Source organism: Glandiceps talaboti, chromosome 8 (genome assembly GCF_964340395.1).
Source record: "Glandiceps talaboti chromosome 8, keGlaTala1.1, whole genome shotgun sequence".
Classification (NCBI taxonomy): Eukaryota; Metazoa; Hemichordata; class Enteropneusta; family Spengelidae; genus Glandiceps; species Glandiceps talaboti.
The window spans coordinates 11756155-11781648 of NC_135556.1; the positions used below are offsets into that span (position 1 = coordinate 11756155).

At 34.4% G+C, this 25494-nt stretch overlaps 3 protein-coding genes across 3 annotated transcripts; 2 read left to right on the forward strand and 1 right to left on the reverse strand.

Annotated features, from left to right (window-relative positions):
• Window positions 1-193: 193 nt before the first annotated feature.
• LOC144438894 (protein FRG1-like) lies at window positions 194-8245 on the forward strand. The gene is made up of 8 exons (XM_078128117.1): window positions 194-352; window positions 689-765; window positions 2003-2128; window positions 2926-3098; window positions 3564-3668; window positions 4334-4428; window positions 7117-7227; window positions 7776-8245. The coding sequence occupies exons 1-8, from the start codon at window positions 291-293 to the stop codon at window positions 7810-7812; spliced, it is 786 nt and encodes a 261-aa protein (XP_077984243.1). The 5' UTR covers window positions 194-290; the 3' UTR covers window positions 7813-8245.
• Window positions 8246-9290: 1045 nt separating this feature from the next.
• LOC144438464 (copper transport protein ATOX1-like) lies at window positions 9291-12148 on the reverse strand. The gene is made up of 4 exons (XM_078127494.1): window positions 12008-12148; window positions 11708-11780; window positions 10572-10708; window positions 9291-9970 (listed from the first exon to the last, which is right to left on the reverse strand). Exons 1-3 carry the CDS (start codon window positions 12017-12019, stop codon window positions 10578-10580), a joined length of 216 nt encoding a protein of 71 aa, XP_077983620.1. The 5' UTR covers window positions 12020-12148; the 3' UTR covers window positions 9291-9970; window positions 10572-10577.
• A 129-nt stretch (window positions 12149-12277) lies between these two features.
• Window positions 12278-25203, forward strand: LOC144438463 (acid ceramidase-like). The gene is made up of 12 exons (XM_078127493.1): window positions 12278-12409; window positions 14434-14562; window positions 15649-15732; window positions 16302-16380; window positions 16998-17072; window positions 17806-17851; window positions 18791-18935; window positions 19528-19664; window positions 20504-20635; window positions 21643-21766; window positions 22655-22711; window positions 23406-25203. Exons 1-12 carry the CDS (start codon window positions 12341-12343, stop codon window positions 23493-23495), a joined length of 1167 nt encoding a protein of 388 aa, XP_077983619.1. The 5' UTR covers window positions 12278-12340; the 3' UTR covers window positions 23496-25203.
• The last annotated feature ends 291 nt before the right edge of the window (window positions 25204-25494 follow it).

A 25494-nucleotide genomic window follows, 5' to 3' on the forward strand; every position in this document is an offset into this window, starting at 1 on the left:
CCGCTCACGGTGCATAATCTACAATAATGTCCTAAAGAGTCGACTTTACAGATTTGGTCGAAGGGTTCCCCTTCTTGATGGAGGTCGCCATGTTTTATTATATCTTCACGCGTGAAATTACGAGATTAGGTTTCATCTCCATGCTGCAAGACGGAACAGTTTGTACTCTCGTATGAAAGTGCTCACGTGATTGTAATGGCGTCTGTTTTGGTTTAGTCAGCTGGCCGGGTGTTCATGTAAAATATTAGCATTTTCTTGAGTATCAAAGTCTTTCAGGTTTCAAACGCAATATGTCAGCATATTCACACGTAAAAGGAGGCAAACTGAAGTTAAAGGGAATGAAAAGTGACAGGTAAAACCGTAAAAGTACTGACTCAGAGGCAAATGGTCTTCTCTTAATTAATGTTATCAATCATGTGCAGAAGTTGGGATTCGATTCGATGTCAGAATCATCAGTAGGGAAAGTGTATTTCTGTCGAGCCAAATATTGTAAATAAACAACGTGTACAGCATAATTTCTTCATCATATTTATCATGCACAGCCCCTGGTTCTCAACGCTGATCAAAATCCAAGTTTAGGTATCGCAGCTTTGTTGTAACATGCATGTGTATGTACCTCATAAAACTATGTTTATAATTGTAAAGTTAACGTTACATTAATTTTGTTTTAATTTTGTTTTCTTCATAGTAAAAAGAAACACAAGAAGAAAAGGAAGAGAGAAAACGGGGAAAAAGATGTAAAGGATGAAGATGCTGCCACACATGGTATGATGAATCATTTTCTTGATTTTGTTGAAGAGCAAATGATTAATGTGTGTAAATGTATTTGTTACTAAAATACAAATGTACATGTATTTGCTGAGACTAAACTTTGACGCCATTCTTTATATGTTCTTGTATGTTCAAAATTTAGTCAAGTATGTTTAATATGTTTCACCAGCTTACTTCCAAGGGTTCAAAACTTAGCAAAAACATGATAAACTGAAACAAATACATTTTAGAAATTGTCCTGATATGTTCTCTTTAGCCTACCTGTGGTCGAGAATGGAGTAACACTATTATTATATACATGTACACTATATACTACACTATGTCAGCTATCCTAATTGCCATTTTGATTTTCGCTTGTTAGGATAGCTGAAATAGTAGTACTTTTAGTCCTTCAAGACTACAGGCAGGCAATATGCTCCCAGGAGTTCTAGAAGAAAACCCTTCACAAAAACAGTATACATGTACATCTTGTAGGACTGCTACATGTATGATAGATGATGAAATATGTGATGGAAACCAGATGAAAAGTTATACTGTAAGATATGTCTTGTCAGTCTGCCCTCACCTGAAGGGGTTGACCAATGTGTGAGGGCGCCCTGTAATGGCATACCTTGCACTAGACTCGTGAAAAGAGAGCTCAGTATTATTTCACATTATTGATACCCAAAGAAAGGAAGGACGAACTCATGGTGATTTCACTTCCTAGCTGTGTAAATCAATGATGATTTATTTGAAACAAAATACAAACGATTCTTGGTTTATATTTGCCAAGCTGGTTTCACTCTGTATTATAAGCAGGGGTAACTGTTTCCCTATTAAAGAGCCAGCTACTATACTACCCATGGCCATCAACTTATTAAATATTGACTGACTGGTAAGCAAATTTTCCTGGGCAAGTAAAATACTTGTGTCAGTGTACATGTGTACTAAAATCTCCCTGATTGAATGAATTTCCCAAATTATGTTTTCAATGCAGATTTTTTGTGGCCACTTATTGAATATTTACAGCTGGCCCACTCCAAAAGTACATGTACATGTATATTGAACTCATGTGGGACTTCAGGCTGGGAGGGTGATACCCTCCCACATCCAACCCTCACTAGCCAATCTGTGATTGAGCCAGCCAGCTGCTCTACAGCTGGTTGACCCCACACTTTCTTATTTTGTTCCTACTTCTAAATTTATTGAAAACCCTGATGAGTATATTTGTTGTTTATGTTTGGTTCCACAGGTGGTTGGTGGTGTGTTTCTACAGTTGATGAAATCCATGGTAGTGTTGCCATAGAGATGCATGCAAATGCCTTTATATGTGCCCTTGACAATGGCTTATTTACAGTTGGAGTACCCCACACTGATCGTATGTATCTGGACAATGCTAAAATGTTTATAATCTGCATATTTAATTATTATTGTTACACAGATCTTACAATACGATTTTCAAATTAGATATTATTCTCAATATTTTTTTTCCATTCAACCAAGGAAAATATGAGTGACCTAAGGGGTTTTATCACTACTCATCTAGCGACTCGTATTGACAACCCTTAGTTCACGAGTATTTTCCAGCTGAATGAACAAAAATATTGGAGAATAATTTATGAAAAAACAGGGAAAATAATGGTGATTTGGAATGGTTTGACTGGTATTTTGAGCACTGCAGAACTAGTGACGTAGACATGGGTTGGCATGACATACAATGGCCAGGGTATATAATCCATATTTTCTGTTCAATGAAAATAACTTAGCTTGAGTATGGTATAATACAAGATTCAAGGTTGATGTAAAAAGTCATAATTTTTTTTTGGAAAAATTCTATTCATAGATATAATTAATGTTAATGAATATTAATTAGTCATATATCTTGTAGTAGGTAAATGATGTAATTATGATCATAGATTCACATTTTACATTTTGGACAATGTACAGCCCATTTCAAGTAAGTGTTCTCTGGCTATGTTTTATACATGTACAACCACACAGAAACCAATAAGAAACTGTACATTCTACACTTGTATGCGAGAATCAATCCTTGTAAAATAGCTAAAATCTCATCAATCAAATTGATATAACATGAAAGTTATGAACTAGTATTTCTCAATATGTTACATTACAGAAATGTTTTAATTGTTTTTTGTGTTTTTTCCTTATTTTCAGTAAGTGAAGGTCCAGAACCACCAGAGCAATTTACAGCAGTGAGGGTATCTGACAGCCACATAGCATTGAAGTCTGGTTATGGTAAATACCTGTCTGTTAATTCTGATGGCTTGGTGGTTGGCAGGTCAGATGCAATTGGTGCCAGGGAACAGTGGGAGGCTGTTTTCCAAGATGTAAGTTATGAATCAATAGATATGGAAACTGAAAGATATGCTGTCTTGTAGTACACTCTGTCATTTGTTAACACAGGATAGCAAGTAATAAGAAGTGTTCGAAACAATGAGTCTTTTATCTACTGAATGCATACATTGTATAGAGTTAAGTGTGGCAATCATGTTTTGTTTTTTTAGCATAACTGAATTGAGGTTTGGTTGTGCTATAGGCATGGTGAAATGTGTGCGTGCGTGCATGCGTGCATGTGTGTGTGTGTGTGTGTGTGTGTGTGTGGTACTATGCATGTGTGTGTATGTATGTAAATTACTTAAAGTCAAACACCACCAGTCAGATTGCCCGAAGGACATTGCTTAGTTCAGTTGGATGGAAAATTGTTCAAATGAAAATGTACTGGTAGTAATTAAAAAAAAAGGGGGTTACATTTTATCTTATCAAATTACAACAGAATCATTTTTTTTTTTCAGGAGAAGATGGCACTTTGTAGTAACAATGGATGTTTTGTTTCTTATAATAATGAAGGAGATATCGTTGCAAAGAGTCAAACAGCAGGTGAAAATGAATTCATCAAGGTAAGAGAATATTTCATGTCATGGATTTTAGTTCAATGTTTAATTAAGTATGATATTGTATTAGTTATCATCAGGTTGTATAGTGGAATCATGTATTCATATTAGGCCTAATAAAAAAAAATTGTATGGTTCCGGTTATGCTCAATTTTAGAATAGGTGGGGTAGGTAGATTTTTTGTGTATTTTATTATATATTTTTTTTCTGTGTTAGTGTCTAGTTCAGGTTTTCCATTGTTTTCCAAATGGTCTATGTGTTGTTTATTTCATCCTATAGTATCAGATGTAAAGCTATTACAAATTGGAAGAACAGGTTTCAGTGTCTTTTTAAGTTGATGGCATCCACTATTTCTCATGAGACTTCACAATTTTTGCAATTTTATTATTTTTTCTTGAATTCGTAAAAAAAGTTTAGGGTCGGCAGTGAAAAGCTAGGTGGAGGTCGGGTATAAACCAGAACCAAACAATTATTTTTTTAGGCCTTAGTAATGTAAAAAAAAAAAAGAGATCAGTACCAGCACATATGTTCATGTTTATTGTTTATTGATGTTTCATACTAAGTCATGTTTTTTCAATGATCAGATTCGTTCTAGTGCACCCCGAGTTAAAAAACAGAAAGATGATTGTTTATTGATGTGTCATACTAAGTCGTGTTTTTTCAATGACCAGATTCGTTCTAGTGCACCCAGAGTTAAAAAACAGAAAGATGATCACGTTCCAGAAGAAGACAAAGGAGAATTAGGATCTTGTGAAGTTAGTTATGTGTAAGTATTTTATGATTGAGTATTGTTGGTTCTTTATTATCAGTACATCCTTGCCAATGCACAGTGTTATTGTATTTTTATCACTACATGTATGTGTATACATCATGATGTGCCTCTAAATGCAATCTGATTAAAATCCAATGTGGTGAATTTATATTCTTTATCTATCTCTATTTCCCTTCGTCATTGTCGTTTGTTTTCGATTTTTTTCCCCTCATGCTGATCCTGTAATGTGGGATAATAAGCTAACCTCTAAGGTATTTCATCATGATCTCAATGTTTTCATGTTATGTGTACTTTAAACAATGGTTTGTCATCCACTTTGAAAGATTTTGGTCTGATATGGCTCATACATGTACTCAGTCACTATTTTCATGGCATACATGTCTCTGCAAATTTCACCTTCTGGGTGTATATCTGTTAATGAAATCCCTCGTGAGTCTTATCAAACCCCATACCATACTATGACACACAAACAATGCAAAGCCATTTACAGTTATCAGTTATTTACTATTATCAGTTGAGCCAAATGTTATAACTCACATACAATGTAACTTGCTGAAGGTCCACTTCAGGTTAGCATAAGTTAGTATTAAAATTTAAATGTGAAAGCAGTCTGGCAGAGCTGGAGAAAACATTGTTTCTGAACAATAGAATAATCCTATGTAATCGTATAATTCCAGATAATATAGCACTGATGCGAAAACATGTGATTGAACCCTGCCCTTTAAAAGTACAGTTTGACCCTTGACCTTGCTTGGTCAGTGATGCTCTTTAGAATGACTGCATGCTAATCATATAGCTGAAGACTAGATAGATGGATGTTAGGTAGTTCAATCCCTGGTTCTCCCTTTTGAACTCTCATTTACATGGCTAAAGATTTATAGTCTCAAGTGTATAACTGTGAAAATAGTCTTGAAACATAATAAAGTGTTGAAGCCATGGAGTGTATTTTAGTTACAACAAGAATACCTCGGAGAATCCGAACAATGAAACCATGAATGATAGTGAAGCAAATATTTTAAACAACATAAATGACACTATATACACACACATTCAGTGTACTCCAAAGACATCACATACTTTCTGCATATCTGTACATTGTCATCCAAGTAAATTTTCATGTAGCCCTTCCTAGAAATGAGATAGGATGATAGATTTAGTTATTGATTTAAGACTCAACACATTATACGATAGACTGTAAGATATATCATATTGTTCAGCCCTATCAAGCTTCTTTTGAGTTATAGCTGATTGTGTGGCATGAATGTCATGTCTAACAGAGTAACTATTTTGGTAGGAAATTCTTATCAACCTTGTCTATACTGCTGTGAACACTGTTGTATTCATTCTCTTTTTGTGGCCTGATTATTTTCATTAAAAATTCACATCCCTCATGTTTCCAGTTTAATGTTTATATTTATATCAGTCAAATATGGACTGTACCACCTGTTAGTTATTATTTTATGATTCATATTCGGTTGTCCATTGTAGCTTTCAAAAAAAATACAATGAACTTCTATACATTGAACAAAACAATCATGTGTTTATGTACATGCACATATGTAATGGAAAAAATGGTATACACTGCAGTAATCTAATTAAAAATGAAAATATTGTAACTGTGTATAAACACAGAAAATTCAAACAGGAAGGAAATATTGCAATTTGTTATTTGTTTGTAAGGGGGAACAGGTGTTTAAGACCAAAATATCAGTTCTGTGTTTAATGTCTGCTGCACGCGACTTATTCACCCAGTAATTGTGTGGAAAATTCCCCAAATGCTGACAATATTTAATAATTTGCCAATCTTTAGAAATCTGATGCAATATCATATTATGATCCAGATGTACATATAAAATTTAGTTTAAGCTGTGGAATGCAATGTCTCCAGCAAAGTATGCAAAATATGAAAGTTGTTAGTCCCGTGAAGGGGGGCTATTGCAATGGGCTCCGTCTGGCCATCTCTGACATGCAATATCCAATGTCAGTCAAACTTGTCACAAAGGAAATATATCATATCAGACATATATCAGACATATCAGACATATGCACATCACTTTGTTTTACGAAATATGCTAATTTGACAGTGGCAGTCATCATAGTATTTGTGCTCAAAATGTCAACAGTTACTGCATAACTCAAATCTGTAGTACATAGAGACTCCAATCAAGTGTCTACCCCTATACTATCAGGTGTAAGCTTTCTTTTCAAGACATTGACCTTTGACCTCTACCTTCGCCATCGCCTATCAAAATATAGCGTGATAAAAAGACACTATATGTATGTAGTAATTGTTAGTTGCCACCTGTTTCTTTTAAATCATGCCACCATTGTCATATAGTAGTAGAGTATTTGAAGGGGGGGGGGGGGGGGTGTCTTGTATGAAGACTTGTTTTGTGTTTTCAAAAACACTATCCTGTGGGTTTATTCGTAGTGATTCATCATTTTATACAGAATCTGTAGTGACATTTTATTGTGAATATTCTGTTAAGGCCACTTTCCTGCCTTCGTTATTCAGAATTCAACATCTCGTAGTACCATTGAAGGAAAAATATGTACTTACAATTATAAAAGCTTTGAAAGATTAATATGTTAATCTACAATGTAGTCTCCGATGGATTCACATGAATGTTTACTGTATATTTTTGTTATTGGTAAAGTAATGTGATGATGTCCTTTTTTCAGGAAAAAATTCCAAAGTTTTCAAGACAGAAGACTTAGAATAAACCCTGCTGCCAAAGAAGATTTAGACAGAGCTCGAAAGAAAGGCAAACTTCATGAAAAGCTTTTAGACAGGTAAGGATACAAAAACTGCAACTTCTTGTATTGACCTCTGTTCAATGAATTACAACCTTGCTACAAGACATCACACTAAGTGTTTACCTTGATGAACCTGTATCTTATCAAAATGATATGTGATCAAGTTACTTATGAATAGGCCCTCTATTCTCCCCAGACTTGGAGTTAGCATGTAGACTATTTTGCATAATTAATTTGCATATAATTTACATACACTTGAATTTATAACTCCTCTCTCCCTCACTCAATCAAGAGATAAAATATACCAAAGTTAGGCCCTAATAAACATTTTTTTTTCTAGACCTTACTGGTACATGAATAATGGAACAGATGTTATTTGCAAATTTATCATTACAATCCCAAAACATAAAATGGAATACTTGCATCTGACTATGTTTTGAATAAATTCCCAGGCATTTATTCATTGTTACCATGGCTACTAACATCATCAAATCGACCTTTTTACCGTTACACCGACTGCTCAATGGTTAAACCTATTTAGATTTTCAACAAAATTTCTTCTTCTTCTTTTTTTCCATTTGCAGGAGGGAAAAAATGAAAGCTGATCGTTACTGTAAATAGAAGAATGCTGTTTTACTTCTGCTGCTTTCTTGAATATTGGATATTTTAATGACATCACTTATTTTGTTTTGTTTTTAATTCATTTTATTGGAACAAGATGGTCTCTTTAAGAATGATGTATTTTCCTATTATTTTGAGAATCGTATGTCCACAGACGACAATTTTATTACAACCCATAACACCAAAGTGAAGTGTTTTCTGTATGTACCACAATCGTTTATAGTATCCATATCAAGTGTAAAAGTATACTGTTTCAGTTGCTAATTGACCACATTAAAAAGGCCACATTCTAGGCTTGTAAATGAACTAATTGAAAACAGTTGGTATACTTTTACACTTGGTATGAATGCTATAAATGAGTGCTGGTATAGCACATGGAGAAAGTGCTTGACTTTAGTGTTACTCATTGTAGTATGTACTTTACCAAGAATCTTTTCACCTTTAATAGTAAGAATAAATTTTGAGGAAAAAAACGTGTTGTGTTTTTGCAATGTTTTTTCCCCACAACTATAAAATACAGTGTTCTTTTTAATAATACACGTCATTGTCAAAACATGTTCATGGACACTAGATAAAAATGAAGTGAAAATCTAGACAAGACGTAGACAAACATACATGCTTGTTCTGATAAACTAAACAATTTTAGTTATCCTGTATTTTCCTTTTGAATGTGTACAACTTGATTTGCATGTGGCATACTGCTGGTAACAGAGCTATAGGTTTTTACATATCAAGAAAGTAGAATACCATAAACAGAATGGGCAATCTGATATGTCAAGGCATGATTCAATCCAGACACCATCTATGACAATGTCTGGTATTATGGCTTTGTTTTATCTTTTTGTTTCCGTATTATCTAATATTAAACCTAGAGTAATATTAAGGCAGCTGTTGTTTTTCACATCCTGTAATTAAACACCCACTGCTTAGAGTAAATCTGTATTCAGTGATATTTCTACACACAAGTGGAGCTAAAAAATATTTCTATTTTTTCAGAGACACCTGATGTATAATGCACAACACTGCTCTGGTCCAAATTCTCATCAAGTTATGGAGTCATTCCTACATCCCGCCTAAACCCCTTATCTTGATTGATAAAAATGTACTGTTTTGTGGTCTTGTAAGGCTAGGAGCATGACCAAAAATAGTTGTGCTACAATGCCATATTGGCGCTATTTTTAACCAGGTTTAGAAGTTTGTTTCAAGTTTAGTCACCCTAGCACTAGCAGTAGACATTTTTACTGCTTTCCAATTGGCTCTTCAACCCTGTTTTGTTTCCTCAGGTTTTCCAGCTTTGCCTGTCACAGTGCATCTCGGCATGATAATAACCCACAAACCCAGTAGCTCCACATTACAGCAGCATTGAAATGAATGATGAAATCATAAAAATCTTTTGGCTCATTCATAAATATCATACCAACAAACGCACATGATCCAAGATATTCATTTTCTAAAACAACATTTTATTTAGATGAGAGGTTGATTAACAAGACAGGCATTGACGTGTTCTACAGAGCTAAAAGTAAAAACACATAAACTACACACTTTCAGATACGCGATACCAATGAAAAAATGATTCTGGAACAGAAAAAGTTCAAAACTTGCTCATGTCATTTGACAAACAGCATAGTATCAGAGTTGATAAAACATTTGAATTTCTCAAAAAATAAAAATGTGTTTTATTGATTCTTTAAAGTCTTGGTGACAAATATTAATATATAGATTAATAACATGCTGTGACAGTATCTGCCAGCTACAACTTTTGGATATGAGATACTAATAAATGTAAATTCTAAAACAGAGAAAGTTCAAAACTTGTTCATGTTACTTGACCAACAGCATAGCATCACAGTCCACAAAAGATTTTAATTCTCATATTAAAAAAAAAAATTGTTTATACTTTTGATGACAAATATTACTGTATCGATTTTCTATTTTGATTTTGACATGCTGTGACAGAATCTTGAATGTAATAATTTTATAACATGATTGCGGAGAATAATTACTTTTTAACACAAACTGTGAAGACACAGAAGTTGGCTGCCTAATATTAAATGGTAAAAATTGAAGTTGATGGTTATACAAGTCAATAAACAAAGCTTGCAACAATCTATTTTTCAGCTGCTTCTCAAATGATGGTTATCCTTGAATGCATTATCTGGAGAAAAAAATAATGTTCTATTAAAACAAGGATTTTACTTTACATAAAAGAGCTTTATAAAGTTTTAATTATCTCCATAATAAAGTACAAGATATGAATGTATAGATCATTAAAATGGCAGACCATAGCAAAAGCTGTAGGAGGAAGTGATGGCCACAATATCTGAAATGTGTATTCTACAAATAAGTCCATTTACTGTCACAACATACAGCAAAGGGGTTGACAGAAGAATGAAATTTGACCATTGCTTTCTTTCATTTAAATCATCTAGCCAAACTTTCCATAACAACCCGCCCCCCAAAAAAAAAAAAAACGAAAAAAAAAAAAAACCTGACCGCCTATCAGCTCAGACAATCAGTGTTTCACTGTGCTTGACTTGGTATGCTATTAAATACAGGAATGCTATTGTAAACACTTGTTGTAAACACAGTGCAATGTGGCGTAAATCATAAATCACAGACCAGGTTTTTGCTTTGTTTTTGCATTTAAAATCAACTATATGTGTAGTGATACATTATGTCATGTTAACAGCTACTTGATCGAAGTTTACATTGTGTTAGATTTTACATTATAATGTAAATACAGTGACCTCACATACCTTCATCTACTTTGTTCCAACATAAGTAGTCGCTTTGCCAGTTTTCTTCAGAATTTCCAGCAGCTCATCAGAAGACAAGGTCGACTGTATGAAGACTTTCTTGGCCGGCAAATCGATTTGGAAATCAGTCACCTTGTCTGTAATGTAAACATTTTACTTTTTAACGGTAAATAGATTTTGTCTGAGCATTGAAGTATAACCCACTTCCATGGTCTGAGTGAGTCTTATTTTTAATGGTAACTTGCTTAATTGTAAGGTTACTTTTAGTTCAATGCCTACAATTCAGTTGAACTATTATAGACCCTACATGAAAGGAACTATGACTGAATGAAGAGTATTGGAAAGAATGCTTGATATTGTTTTAGCTGTTACTGAGATAGCGACATGTCTTTTCAGCATTGCTCCACACAGAACTTTTTGAAAGAAATTCAAAAATAAGCCATGTACTTCATGTGTGCATGTCACATATCACATGCATTGGGTGTAATGGTTTGTACAAGTATTGTTTGATATAAATGTTCAAACATACGTATCGAGCAACATTCACTCTTTATCTATGGTTAGTGTATGTGTTGGCATACAACATAGCAGCGTTTCCATAGCAGGGTGAAATATGACCCTGGTTTGCCTTTGGCGGTAAAGTAACATTTTTTTGGCACGGTGCATTCTTTCTTATCATGAATATTCACTTAACAATGTTACATATGATCATTTCTCACGTAAAATCAACTGTTCTAGTCTCTTACCGTTTCGGTTTTTGTGCTTTCCTCTTATTTTTTACACACTTTATTGGATTCATTTTATCTTTTTGTTCATTTTCTGTACTCCCATTCTTTGCTTCATACTTTTTTTTTGTATTTTTGCCCTTGAAAAAAACTGTGCACAGTCGAAACGTTGGGATTCAAATAAAGCAGAAGTTTTTACCAGACTTGGACTTGTCCTTTTATTCAAACTCAAGTTATGCCGTACTCAAGTCCATCTGTGTTGAAATTTTGAAAAGCTGACCGTACCATATCACTGTACTACTATAGTTGGACTGATACTTGTTTCTACGACCATGGAAGTATAACCCACTTCCATGGTACGACGAACTCAGTAAAATCAACATGAATTAGATACGTTTACAGCTTACTTACCTCCCTGTTTATTCAACACACGGGTTACAGCACCGGAACACCCTTCACAGGTCATTTCGACATTAAACTCGTGCTACAGGTACAACAACAGTGATCAGAACAGTTAGAGAGAGAAAAGCTGACCACACCCCAAACACCAAAGCCGAAAATCTTCTAAAATTTCAACTGGACTGGACACGTCAGTGCCGTCAGTACGACTACGTGGAATGGAATGAAATGAACGTTGCTTTTTCTCTGTACATACGTCACTGTAAGTAAGATTGGTTATTCAGGCGAAGATTCGTGAAAATATAAAATTACCTTGGTGGCCATTTTGTTGAATATAAGTAGCTGTAGCTGTAGTTAGCTCGTTGAAGAGAATGTAATTTTGCGCTGACTGTATAAACTGTCAGTCGATGGAATGGTCTTTTTGTGTTGTTAAGGCTTTTGCACTTCGCACTTCGCACAGTGATCATGTGACATGTCACGTTACCGTTCAGCTGATCATAAATTTGCATTCATGCCGCGCGATATTTGCATATGATCAGGTGGCAATGTTCAGGTAACACCTCGTGACTTATTTCCTGCTTTACCTTTCACCTGGCTGTGCTAGCTGGCACTTTGATCGAACACGGTTAGCCTATAATTGTAACCATGAAATATCTCTGGTTTACACTGCTATTTGCAGTGGTTCAAATAGCATACCTGCAGGATATTCCACCGGTAAGTTTTATTTGATAAAAATATGATAAATAATTTACTCATAGCTCATGTTCTGAGTACTACTACTAGTCTACGGTACTATCTAGCAAATGTAAACACACCACCGATGCGATGATCTGATCACAACGTACCCGTGTTTACCTGTACTTTATCTCATCCCAACTTCCGTGCCAAATATAACATGTGATCACGAGGAAGGCGGTATGCCGATTCACAGATTCCATAAATCTTCAGAAATATAAACTAGGGGAAAATATCGTCAGTACATTAACGTAAATTATCAATCATATGAAATTGTCCTGTATTATGTTACTATCATTGTTATCAATCACCACTGACCGTCAGGAATTGTTACAAATATGTATTGTAATTTGTAGTACTAGAATATCGTTTACTATGAAAGAAATTTGTCAGAGTTTGTAATACAGGCTGAGAGTGTATGCATCACATGTATGTTTACACGACTTTCTGGTTGTACATTGTATAGTGATATATCCATGCAATTTGCAAATAGATGCCATAGCAACTAAAATTACCGAGTTTTTGCTTTGCCATAGACAACTCCACTGGCTATGATTTTAGTAAAATTTCCCACAGCTTTACAAAAGAATGTGACAAGCATAAAATGCAATTCTTCTCCCACTCTAGAATATGACATTGTCACTATTAGAAAACATACTTATCAAGGCTGTCACCCAATTCAATACCATGTGACTGTCACATGACACCACTGCTTGACACCACTTTCTCACAGCTGATTGTTACAATTAATTTAGCATTCAATTGGAATGAAAGTAAATACGATTATAGAAATATACTATTTTTGTTTATTTATAGTTTTTTTTCTTCAAAATTTAAAGTGGCCATATGGATGAGGGATTTGGAATTTATTTTGGATTTTTAATTTATAGAACAATGAAAAATCATGAATATGAAACAGCATAGATCAAGTCTGTATTGGTAACTCAATTCATTGAAACCAAAATATGTATACAAAGATTATTGTACGTACAATAACAAACATTGTACATTTATTAACCTTTTGCAATTTATTAACTTACAAACACAAACTCTGTTTATGCTGTTTCACATTGATTTTTCAAGTTAAGGAAGCAGTGATAACATTGTTCTACAAATTAAGAATCAAAAATAAATTCCAAATCCTCATCCATATGGCCACTTTAAAGTCTGTACATGTACATAATTCAACACTTTGTAATAATATCATACAGAGATGCTTAAAGAATGTGGCTTAATTTGTCCACAGTGCAGCAAAATATTAAACTAACCACATTTGAAACACAATGTTGTCTGACTTGTATTGATGACCCGTTGATTGGACCCATGCATACATAATAGAAAGTCCCCCCCCCCCCCCACTAATGTGTATGTTGGAACTTTGCCATGTCAGCCCATACAGCATGCACTTTAAAGTTTAATTGCATTCAATTCATTCATTCATTCACGCACAAAGATATTCAAACACACATACACCATTTTGTTAGTGCTCTTGTATACGTCATGTACATTGTAGTTTGTACATTGTACTTTGGGCTCATGTCAGTACAAGCTAGTGTACACTCCAATCTGTTGTTAGGGTCTCAGATTTAAATGTGCAATGTAGGTCAGTATTAAACTGAAATAATAGAAAACAAAATGGTACTAAATATTCACAGAGAATCAAAATCCCTTTGTTCATCCCACTGGAGAAAATAATGTTTTAGTTTCAGCCCTGGCCTGCACATTTTTTATTTTCTATTTGTGAATATTGTTACTGTATGACATTAAATAGATAAATGATCAACAAAGCTCTCAATAGTAACCTCTTTCTATGTACATGTATTTTGTATTTTGTATATATTTATGGTTTGTGTTTGTTGTTGTTGTTGTTGTTGTTGTTGTTGTTGTTGTTGTTGTGTGTGTGTGTGTGTGTGTGTGTGTGTGTGTATGTGCATGTGTATGCGTATCATATCTTTACACATCCCCAGTGCATTACATACATTCTTGTTTATTTGAAACCACAGTTCACTGAAGAATGCCGAGATGACATGTACCCACCCAAACCTGAGACTAAAGTGCCAACATATGTGGTTAACCTGGATGCTGATCCAAAGGACAGATGGACCAAACTTGTCACAGATAAACAAGATGATGTGAGTATACATTTGTATATAGATATACCATATGTTGATATCAGTTTGTTGGTAAAAGCTACCAGTTAGTACATAGATACAGTTAATTACTGTGGTAAGTAAGTGAACCTTCAGACAAGTCAAATTTCAAAAGTAATAGACTCATACTTTGGTAATTAATTTTTAAACAGAAGTACATTGTAACATACATCAGGCCTAAAGAAAAAAATTGTTTGGTTCCGGTTACCTAACCCCCACCTAGTTTTTTACTGCCGACCCTAAACTTTTTTTACAAATTCGAGAAGAAAAAAAAGTAAAATCATGGAAATTGTTTAGTCACGCCAGATATAGTGGATGCTTAAACTGACATCAACTTGAAAAGACAATAAAAAACTGTTCTTCCAATCTGTAATGGATGTACATCTGATGAGAAGAAACCAATAACTCAGAAACCATATGGAAAACAACAGAAAACATAACTACCTGAACTAGACACTCACACATGAAAAAATAAATAAATAAAGTAAAAAAATCTACCTACCCCACTTATTCTAAAATTGAGTGTAATCGGAACCACACAGTTTTTTTTATTAGGCCTCATGGTATCTTTTTGGGTATTTGACATCATGTTTTGTTTAAAATGTACTGTCGCCCTCAAAACATTAGCATTGATGAATTTCTAAAAACTAAAGAATTAGAGAAAGATTGTTCATAAGACTATTTGTTACACTTGACCAGCAACAATGTTCCAAGTACTACTGTACATGTACAATTAATGTCATGAAATCTGAAACAGATCATCATGTGGTTTAGCATAAACCTTACCAATACTTCTGTATTTTATCATCTGACAACAAAAATCTTACCAATAGAGATATTTATCTAGCCAGATGATAAAATGTAGCAATATTAGTAAGATTTTTGTAGAACCAGATGATAAAATGTAGCACTGTATGTTGGTAAGACTTTTGTTGAGCTAGAAATGTAGCAATGTTCTTGGTAAGATTTTTTTCAAGCCAGACGTTTTGTTTCAGGTTTCATGATTTTAATTGTATCTCTTTTTGATGTAATTTTTATTAAAATGTCTGTATTTTATGTTTATTACAGTTATTGTACATGCTGAAGGTCATCAAAAATCTGACCTCATCTGTCTTTGATGGTGCACTCTTTGACTTTATAGACAAACATTTTGTAAGTATTACAAAACTGTGACTTTATGAAAGGCATGGTATTTTTTTCATCATTTACATGTAATTAGGAGATTCATAAATTCTTTCTGACTTTAGGCATCGTACTCTGGCCTCTACTGTCAGCTCTGTGTTACCTAAGACATAATGTTCCTATGTATTAAAGTTTCCATAAAGTGACGTGTCAGTAGTTTTTTTCCTTATCATAATACAACGCTTAGCTTTGCCAGACTTAATGTAGACAATTTTCAAGCATCTGTACTTTGTTGATAATGAATTCCTTCTCTGCAGGCTTGAAATACTTTGTACAGCCACAAGTTCAGTCATGTTGTGTCTCCTGTGATATTTCCTGTTTATACTCAACATAAAACAATATCGGAATATTGTGAATATGCATGATAAATAGCTATATCGTTCTGCATCGAAAATCTAACAGAAAACAAATGAACGCTTCTTTCCAAAGAACTATGTATAAGTCGTTATTTGTGTTGGTTTTTCTTGACTATTTTGAGGGAAAATATAGTATTGAAAATAATTCACAAAGTTCTGTCGTGTTAATGTACTTACCTGCAGCCAGCAATAGCATCTGGTTTACCAGCTCCATATGGTGATGAGATCATTGGTATGGCATCAGCTACTGGTATTCCTCTAGGTAAGAGTCTTGTCAAACTTGTCATAATGCATCATACAACATCTGCCCACCAACAGAGTATATATTCCATGTTATTTGTTCAACTTTGCTTATGCATGGTATATGTCTGTCCTGTTCTACTGTACACAGCCAGACATAGACTGTAAGATATATTGTGTCATTCCGCCCTCACTGGCCTCCTCTCACCGAGGTGAGAGGGGTTGGCCGATGTGTGAGGGCGCCCCATCATGGCATACCATACACAACTAGAGGATGATCTGTTTATTAAGATAATGTAATGATGAACTGTAGACATTACACGTATTCCTATTTTTTTTCCGTAAGTGCGCTTACAAAGAATTAGCTGTGAATCTGAATAGTCAGCCTTTGCCTTGATTTGAATAGTGTAATTTTTTGTGGTACGTTTACTTTCAGTAACTTTTCCCTACATGTCACCATGTTTACTTTCAGTAACTTTTCCATACATGTTACTACGTTTACTTTCAGTAACTTTTCCATACATGTCACTACATTTACGGCTTTCAATAACTTTTCCCTACATGTCACTAAAGTCAAACTCTTGACTGTAAGAACGATGACCGAAATGAAGGTGATATAATGATTTCTTTTGATTTCAGGTGAAGTGGTATTGTACAATGTATTTTACGAGATATTTACAATGTGTACGTCAGTCATTGGGGAAGACTCAAATGGTAAGAAGTAACTTTTACATCTTTCACTGTTTATGCTCAGTTAGTCTCTCAATGAGAACAAATATACATCATAAAGAAAATGTCAAAAAGAAAAGAAATCATACGTGATAGTTGAAAATTTATGTTACGTTTTAAAAACATTATACATATTAGGGTGACCCTATTTTGTTTTGTTTCTCGTTACTTTTTCATAGCAACTATGGGTCGGTCAGTTGATTTATAAAAAAGAAGTTTTAAAAATCATCTTCTACATGTTTCTCTCCTTTTCCTCCTCTCTATCTTCTTTTTATTCAATTCCTGGTCACAACCCCTTTCCCAGCTTCTCTACACAATTGGCATTGCTTCTCCTCTAAAACCCTTTCCCCTACTTGAATATGTTCCATCATGAAAAAATGCTTAGCCATGATTGTAGATGACGTTGACAGTCCAGACACTTTCTTATTCTTGTCAGAGAGGGCACTGTTACACAAAATATTAGTGGCAGGTGAAAATTATTTTTTTTTTAAATTTTGATGTCGAAGTTGAAAATTTGAGTCAGTCGGGTAATCAGAAACAGAAAAAAAATAGGGTCACCTATTACATATTGATATTACACATTATTATGAGTACATAATTTGTTGACCATAGGTTATATAACCTGTACCCTCCCCTCCCCCTCTATAGTAAACAATTGTAGTCATGTTGTACATCAAAGATTTTAGTAATCTTTATTTTTTGAATTTTTTATTTACAGGAAAATTATATCACGCAAGAAACCTGGATTTTGGTTTATTACTTGGGTGAGTGAGAACATGTTGAGTAATTATACATTTGGTGAAAGGGGAATGCCAATGTAGGGGATAAAACAAATAACTATAAAGTGAAGGATATCATACATCATATAACTCACCCAGTGTTAGACTGTGAGATAGGTCGTGATGTTCCGCCCTCACTAGCCTCCTCTCACAGGGGGGTTGACCGATGTGTGAGGGCGCCCTGTCATGGCGTACCTTACAGACTAACCCAGTGTCAATGATTTAAAGTAATTATTTTCTTCGGTAGTCCAAGTGGGCTACCACTTTCTAAAATTATAACCCATAAAATGGTGACCAGTTGTCCCATATTCCTGAAGTGAAAACAGAGGACCCCCCTTTTGAATATGTGTTACTGAAATAATTTAAGTCTGTATATTCTCTGTCTTGTTGTCGTCACACAGTAAGTACTAGTACTAAGACTACCAACTGTAAATTATGCTAACCCCATTGACAAGAATTGGTAGTCTGTGGGCAAGGGATTTTGATTCCTGCCCACTGTGACATTGAAAGACACATGTAGTTGAAATGTTCTGATTTATATTAAGTTATATTCAAGTTGTACTCATGAATAGTCATGAGTCATAAATATTCAGTGTGCAATTTGAATACATTATTTCTGCTGACTCCCATGATGCAATAGCCCATAGCAAAGACAACCTATAAAGGCACAAAATCAACTTAATGTTTTTTTCTGAAATCACAATTATAGGTGATGTAAAATCATGAAATGACTCTCCAGAACCCATAGTTTGTGAAAAATTTCTGGAGTGGTGTTTACCAATGTTTAAGATAAAAATTTAGGACAGACTTTATCAATATATGTGTACAGTGTTGAATGGAAGTGAGTGAAATCAAACTAACATCCTGGTATATTTTACCTTATAATGTGTATGAAAACACTCATCAAACTTCTTTTCCTTTCAGCTGGGACACTGGAAATAATACATGGTGGTTAACTGAAGCACTGCGCCCTCTGGTGGTGAATGTTGACTATCAGAGAGGTGGTAAAACTGTTTACCAAGCTGTCCATTTTGCAGGATATATTGGTATCCTGACTGGTATCAAACCTGTAAGTACAACTTTGACCATGGCTCATGGCATATGACTTAGTGTCTTCTAAATGGTTTGATAGATATTTTGCATAATATCATAACTAGGCAAAGTCTGCGCAGGGTAGATTCATTTGTGACCGGCTGCCTGGGCTGCCTCACAATGATATTGAAGATAGCGCCCTCCATGTGGAGAATGTGCATGCATAGTCATTGTGCCGCAATGCATCCTTGGGTAAAACCACCCCCAAAAATCACATAGTATATAGGACGTGCATGTGTACTAGTCATTGAGCCGCTACGCTTTGCAGCCAGTGCGCAAGCTATTAATAGTTTGGTATCCTATATGAAGTCATGAGTTTGTAAAACTTAAACAATTGAAAATGGAAGAAACAGAACTATTTCAATTGACCAGAATGTTATCAACAGTTATGTCAGAAAGTTGGGAAAGGGTGATTTTCAAAGTACACCACTGTACTGAACGATTCTAGTCCACATTCCGACCAGAATCTTATATTGAATAGCACTCCTAATGGCAAAACTATACTATCTTTTGTTTTTATGATAAGAATACTTAGTATGATATATTATGAAATCTTTCTAAACCAACAGAATGTTTTCACTGTAAGCATGAATGAGAGATTCAACATAGATGGTGGTTACATAGGATTTATTGAATGGGTGCTTGGAGAGAGAGATGCCAAGTGGATTGGTTTTATAACAAGAGATGCTATGGAAAGCTGTAACAGGTAATAAAACAATATGTGTTCAATATAGTAGGGAACTTGCAATCCAGACTGAGCATGCTCAGATACAAAGGACTATGGATTATCTGTGGTTATCGTAATACCTAATCTGGAGCTACCGATAAGATAAACCTCCCACAATTGTCAGGGTAATTATGAATTGATTATTAGTGGTTACAAACAATGTAACAATATTGTTTATAATACTAATTGATTAGCATTTATTATCACATTTCCCATGATGCAACATTCAACATGGTGGGTTTGCAAGTTCCCTATTGGCTAGTAGCTTTGACAATCAATTTAATAGTCCCGTTGAAACTTGACTTCTTAGCCTGATAATGAACACAGCACATCTCTGTGATACTGTGTATGTCAATCTCAAATCAATGCTCCCATCAACCCTCTAAAGTTCACATCGATTCCACTGTGTCTATCAGGCATCTGTCAATCCAAAGTGAGAAAGTCAAGATTCTTGCTGGTGTCTTTTCTTTGTGGTAAAATCATATATGAGTTATGTGGACTCAGACTCTGTGTTTGAGTCTTCAAGTAAATTACTATCAGAATAACAGTAGCTGAGAATCATGACTCACTTAATAGTCATTACAATGTCTCTCCATATCTACTCAAATCTGACAAATTTAGAGTTCATGTTGTACAGCCCTATCAGGCTTCTAAACCCCTGGCATGGCACGGACGTTGTATCTTACAGACTAGAGATAACATTAGCAGTCATTTAAGATTATAAATATATGTCCAAATCTGAACCACAGCTATAGTATCGTAGTATGGAAATTCAGTAGGTAGTTGTGTTAGTAAGACATCATTTCTTTGATTTACAGTTTTTCAGAAGCTCAAGATTTGTTGACTGAAGGCAAAGTATTGGCACCAGCCTACTTTATCCTGGGTGGAAACCAATCTGGTGAGGCAGTTGTGATCACTAGAGACAGGGAAAAGACAGCTGACATCTGGCAGTAAGTTGTCTTCTAACATCAAAGTCTTCTTGCTACTATTTTGTTTTGTTTTTTTATTCCCAGAAAATGTCAAGAAAGTCATTGAAGAATAAATGCATGTGTTGTTATTCAAATATATTGTAATTGTTAAATTGAATCATAGAAATGAGACTGTTATTTAATAATATTTTGGAGGAAGGCACTGCATTTCTGCCTGTAGTCACTGAAACACTCCATTAACACACAAATTTCAGAAGCATTTTATTTCACAGTGTGGTCATTGACATCATGTGCCCCTCCCCCCACCATTACATTATGTTATGTTCTGTTATGTGACATTGTTACATTACTCTATGTTGCATTGTTAAGTTACATTATGCTATGTCCAGCATCAGAATCAGAACATTGTAGAAACTAGTACTGGTAAATAATCAATGGAAGAGGAGGTCAAAACACTTAGTCGCTATGCATGGGGATGCCTTGGAGGCATCCACCAATCCAGATGTGACCAAATGATTGTCATGTTTGTTCCAGTCTGTGATTGTTCCTGGAAAAAATGAGTTCCTGTAAATTTTTGTATTTGAGAACGGTATTTGAAAGCAGCTATAGTTATTTGTCATGTACTTTTCCACACAGTTGCTATGTTGGTAGTCAGCAAAGTTCCCGGGTTTGACTTTCCGCTTTGGTCTTTGAGGTGTGAGATATGTATCATGATGTATATTGTATAGCTGGTATGAGGTCCTGTGTAACTTTAAACAAGAATGTGAGACAAAGTTGTCTTCTTCTTTCCTGCAGTGGGCAGATGTCATTTTCTTTTAACATTTTGTTGATACTGCTCGGTTGTCTTGACAACGTGTAGTTATTTGTGATAAATGTGACTGCTTGTGATAAATCTGACTGAATGTTGTTGTGTTATGCTATGCTATGCTATGCTATGCTATACTACATTATATCATGTTATTTTGAGCCATGCAGTGTCACATATATGTTACATTGTTATTGTAAACATGACCTTTTATTTTCCATAGCATGAATGAGACAGGCCATCCATACTTCATCCTGGAAACCAACTATGACCACTGGAAAGCTCCACTGTTTATAGATGACAGACGAACCCCTGCCACTAAGTGCATGAATAAGTTGACTCAGAAGGTAAAAATTCAACTCTTAACAACTAACTAGTGCTTGTCTGTACACATAGGTACATGACGGGAATGACAAGTATCACATGATCACTTGACAAGTCACAAGAGTCACATGCCTTTCAGCTGAGCAGAAGTGTGACAAAACTTGACTTGTGAAAACATACAAAGTGACAAATATTTGACACTAGTTTCAGAAAACCGCCCATTAGGTTTTACCCTTTTGTTTGCTAAGCATGAGTCTATCTTTCGATATACTTGCATGTTGAAAAAAAAAGGTTTTCAGTTCCTGGTGAATCTATCAAAACTGTATTAAAAAGTGCCGGGAAGTTTTGAACGTCAAGATAATTTTACCCCAAAGACTGTAACCCATTTATTTTTCAATTAACAATTATGTGATGTTATTACACATCGGTGTACCCTCTAAGTATATTTGACACACCACTGGCATGGCTCACAGCAGTTTCTTGTGATGCACTAAAATTTGATGTTCTCCCAGCTCTAATTACTATTGGGTGAATCACAAGAAAAAGATTCAAACACGAAACTGTTTATTTGTGTTCAGTGAGATTTTATATGGCGTGCATACCATCAGTTCTGTATTTTATTTGTGTAATTCATAACAAAAAATGTTATTAGACATTAAAAAAAAAGCAATACATTCCCTAAATGAAACTCTCTGTAGTCTCTCTGATTTGGTAGTAAAGACCAAATATGCGAATTTTTTGTAAATTTGTTACTCTTTTTGCATGATTCTGTCTAAAACTCTGGATTGAAAGACTGAACAGTTTTGTGTCCTACAGGTTGTAAAGTGATGTAGTGATAAATCTAATAAACCAAGTATGTCTTCTTTCATTTCCATTGTAGTAATTACTGATATTTTTATATTTTCTTACAGAATGTTGGTATTCCTGGCATCTTCAATGTGCTGAGTACCAAGCCAATGTTGAACAAGGTAACGAAATTATCTCAAATCGAAAAAAACTTTTACATTAAATCTCTTCACTGTCATAGACAGACAAGAATAACTTTAACTCTGAAAATACTAGGCCCACTTTTCAATTGATATTTAAGGGACCAAATGCATTTAAATTGTTAGAAATCTGCATGGTATCTTCAGAAACAGCTTTCTGAAAACACTTTCAAACAGGTGGTAATTAGCTTGCAATGAGCACACACCTACAGGTCTTAATGCATATCATGACTATTCCACAGAAATACAAAGGGGTCTGAATGGAGGTTTGGTATTCTCAGGAATCTTTGAAGTAGACAACATGAAATATAAGCTAGTAACAGTCAGTTGTATTTCCCTTCAAAAACTTTCAATGTAAACATTCATCATCATTCAGACATCCGGATTGTAAAATTTGAATGAGATATATCTAGGTCAGACAATGAACCTAAAAGGAGAAGTGAAACCAGCAGTAAACTAACACTGAACACAAAGGCAAACATCATAAAACTTCCAGTGGCTGTAAATGTATACTGTTGTATTTTGACATGGTGGTTACTTGTCACCTGGGTGAATTATGCGATCACACTGTCAAGGTCATTGGTCAGTGATTCCAAGGGTCAGCAAGGTCAAGGGGTCATCAATGAAACGTTTCACAGAGCGACAATAATAAGATTTTCTTTGTGTTATTTTTCAGTTGACTGCATACACTGCTCTAATGCAAGTAAACAGTGGACACCTGGAGACCTATCTTCGCTACTGTCCTGATCCCTGCTGGCCATTTTAACCTTCACAAGAAGAAGAAGACAACACTTCACTCACTCTATGCAAGAAATGCAAAACAACAGGAAATCTAACTTGATGAGAAAAATCTTTCCAAACTACCAAATTTAGATCTGTCAATCTGGTTATTGCTTGATGGCCAGAGAGGGGACTAATAAGAGAAGACCAGGAAATTAAGGAGGCTGTGTTCATCTTTAATATACACTGTAGTCTCCTTATGTAAAAAAAAAAAACATATAAATTTTATGATTTTATAAATTTTAGTTATTACAAATTCACAACATTAAAATACTTAACCCAGTAGCTCTGTTCTAACTAGCAGGGATGTAGGTAAGGTCTAGTAGCCAACAAAAACAACCACCTACTCTGCAATGTTCTGTTGGCTACTTTTTCAGGAACTTGTTTCAAAATTCTTTGTTTCAACCAGTATAATATATCAGTCATAAGGCAGATTTATGAGTCTCCTTCATAGATACTTACTTTTCACATTTTTACCGGCTACTTTTTTAAAATTAGCTCCATCCCTGACTAGGATTTTATGAGACATGTATGTTTTACATGTAGAGTGATTTCTTCTAACAACAACAGAGCAACAAATATTACTAGAAAAATCCAAATATTCTAATTGCTCTGTAAAGAGTTAAATTTTAATCAAAGTTGAATGTTGTTAAGTTTCTCTCATTTTTAGATCTGTACTTTGATTCCATCAAATCGATATATTCATTCACTTTTGACAGAATGATTGGGATGTTGATTTTAGTCACACATCATTGGTGCATTACATGTATGCATGAAATAATTCTAGAATACATTTTTGGACACTCGATTTTTATATGATCTTTGAGAGATGCAATACTTATTATTACACAAATAATCTCAGGAACCACTTCCTTAGTTTCTCAACAAAAAACAGGTAAAAAGATTTATTGAGGTGTGATTTTTAAAAAAAAGTGATTTTACTTTCATTAACAGAAATGCTGCAAAATGACTAATTCGTATGGATTTTTATATGTACGATAATTTATAATAAATGGGGGTATTTTGTAAGAATTAGATTATAGGGAAGTTTGAATACTAAAAAAAAGATTAGTACAAATTATGAAGCGAATTCACTTAAAGTTGCACTAGCTGTATCTTGACTATTATTGTGTCAATCAGGAAACCTAAAATACATTGACTGAAATTATTAAAACACCAATAATTAGACATTGTGCATGTTAATTAGAGGTCTATTTTATCTGTAAGTAGTACAGTAATGTGTTGAAATTACGATTGCATTGGGGTGCTGATTTTAGGGTGTGGACCCAAAATCTATCTGATTGGATTTATTGTACTATATTATGTGTACAGCTACACAAATACATTTACTAACAGGTGATTTAATACTGTGCACGATGTACGATATTACAACTAAGTCATACTATCAAGAAAACAGTTTCAAAACAAAAATTTCAGTTGCAGCTAGTGCAGCTTTAAAACAGTTATATGGGTATGCTGATCTTTTCTTTGTATTTTAATCAGTGAAATATTCAGGAAGAAAGATACTGCTTTTTGAAATTTGATAATGATTAATGTTTGTGATATGTAAATTTCTGTGGATTTGAATAATGTACAATTTTACAGTTAATTGTATTCATATTGGAATAATTTAATGTCGTGGATTTTTGATGTCAGGATTTGTTGTATAAATAATGTACTACAATTTGTTTAGTGTATCAGGTTTTTTAATCATTTTTTATTCGTCTTTCAAAAGTGCAATAAAGCAACGATTGATATATATATTTTTTGTCTCTGCTGTTTAATTACTTGTACAATATTATCTCTAATGAGTGCAAAGTGAGACAACTTGGACTATTCGTCTCAATATTTTGACTCACTTACAGTCAATATATAACATGTGTTTTCAATTGACATTCATCTGTGTTGGTAAAGCATAGTATTAAATTTAACATGACTTTGAAAATTTTACCTGAGGCTCACATGTACTGAACAGTGGGTCAATC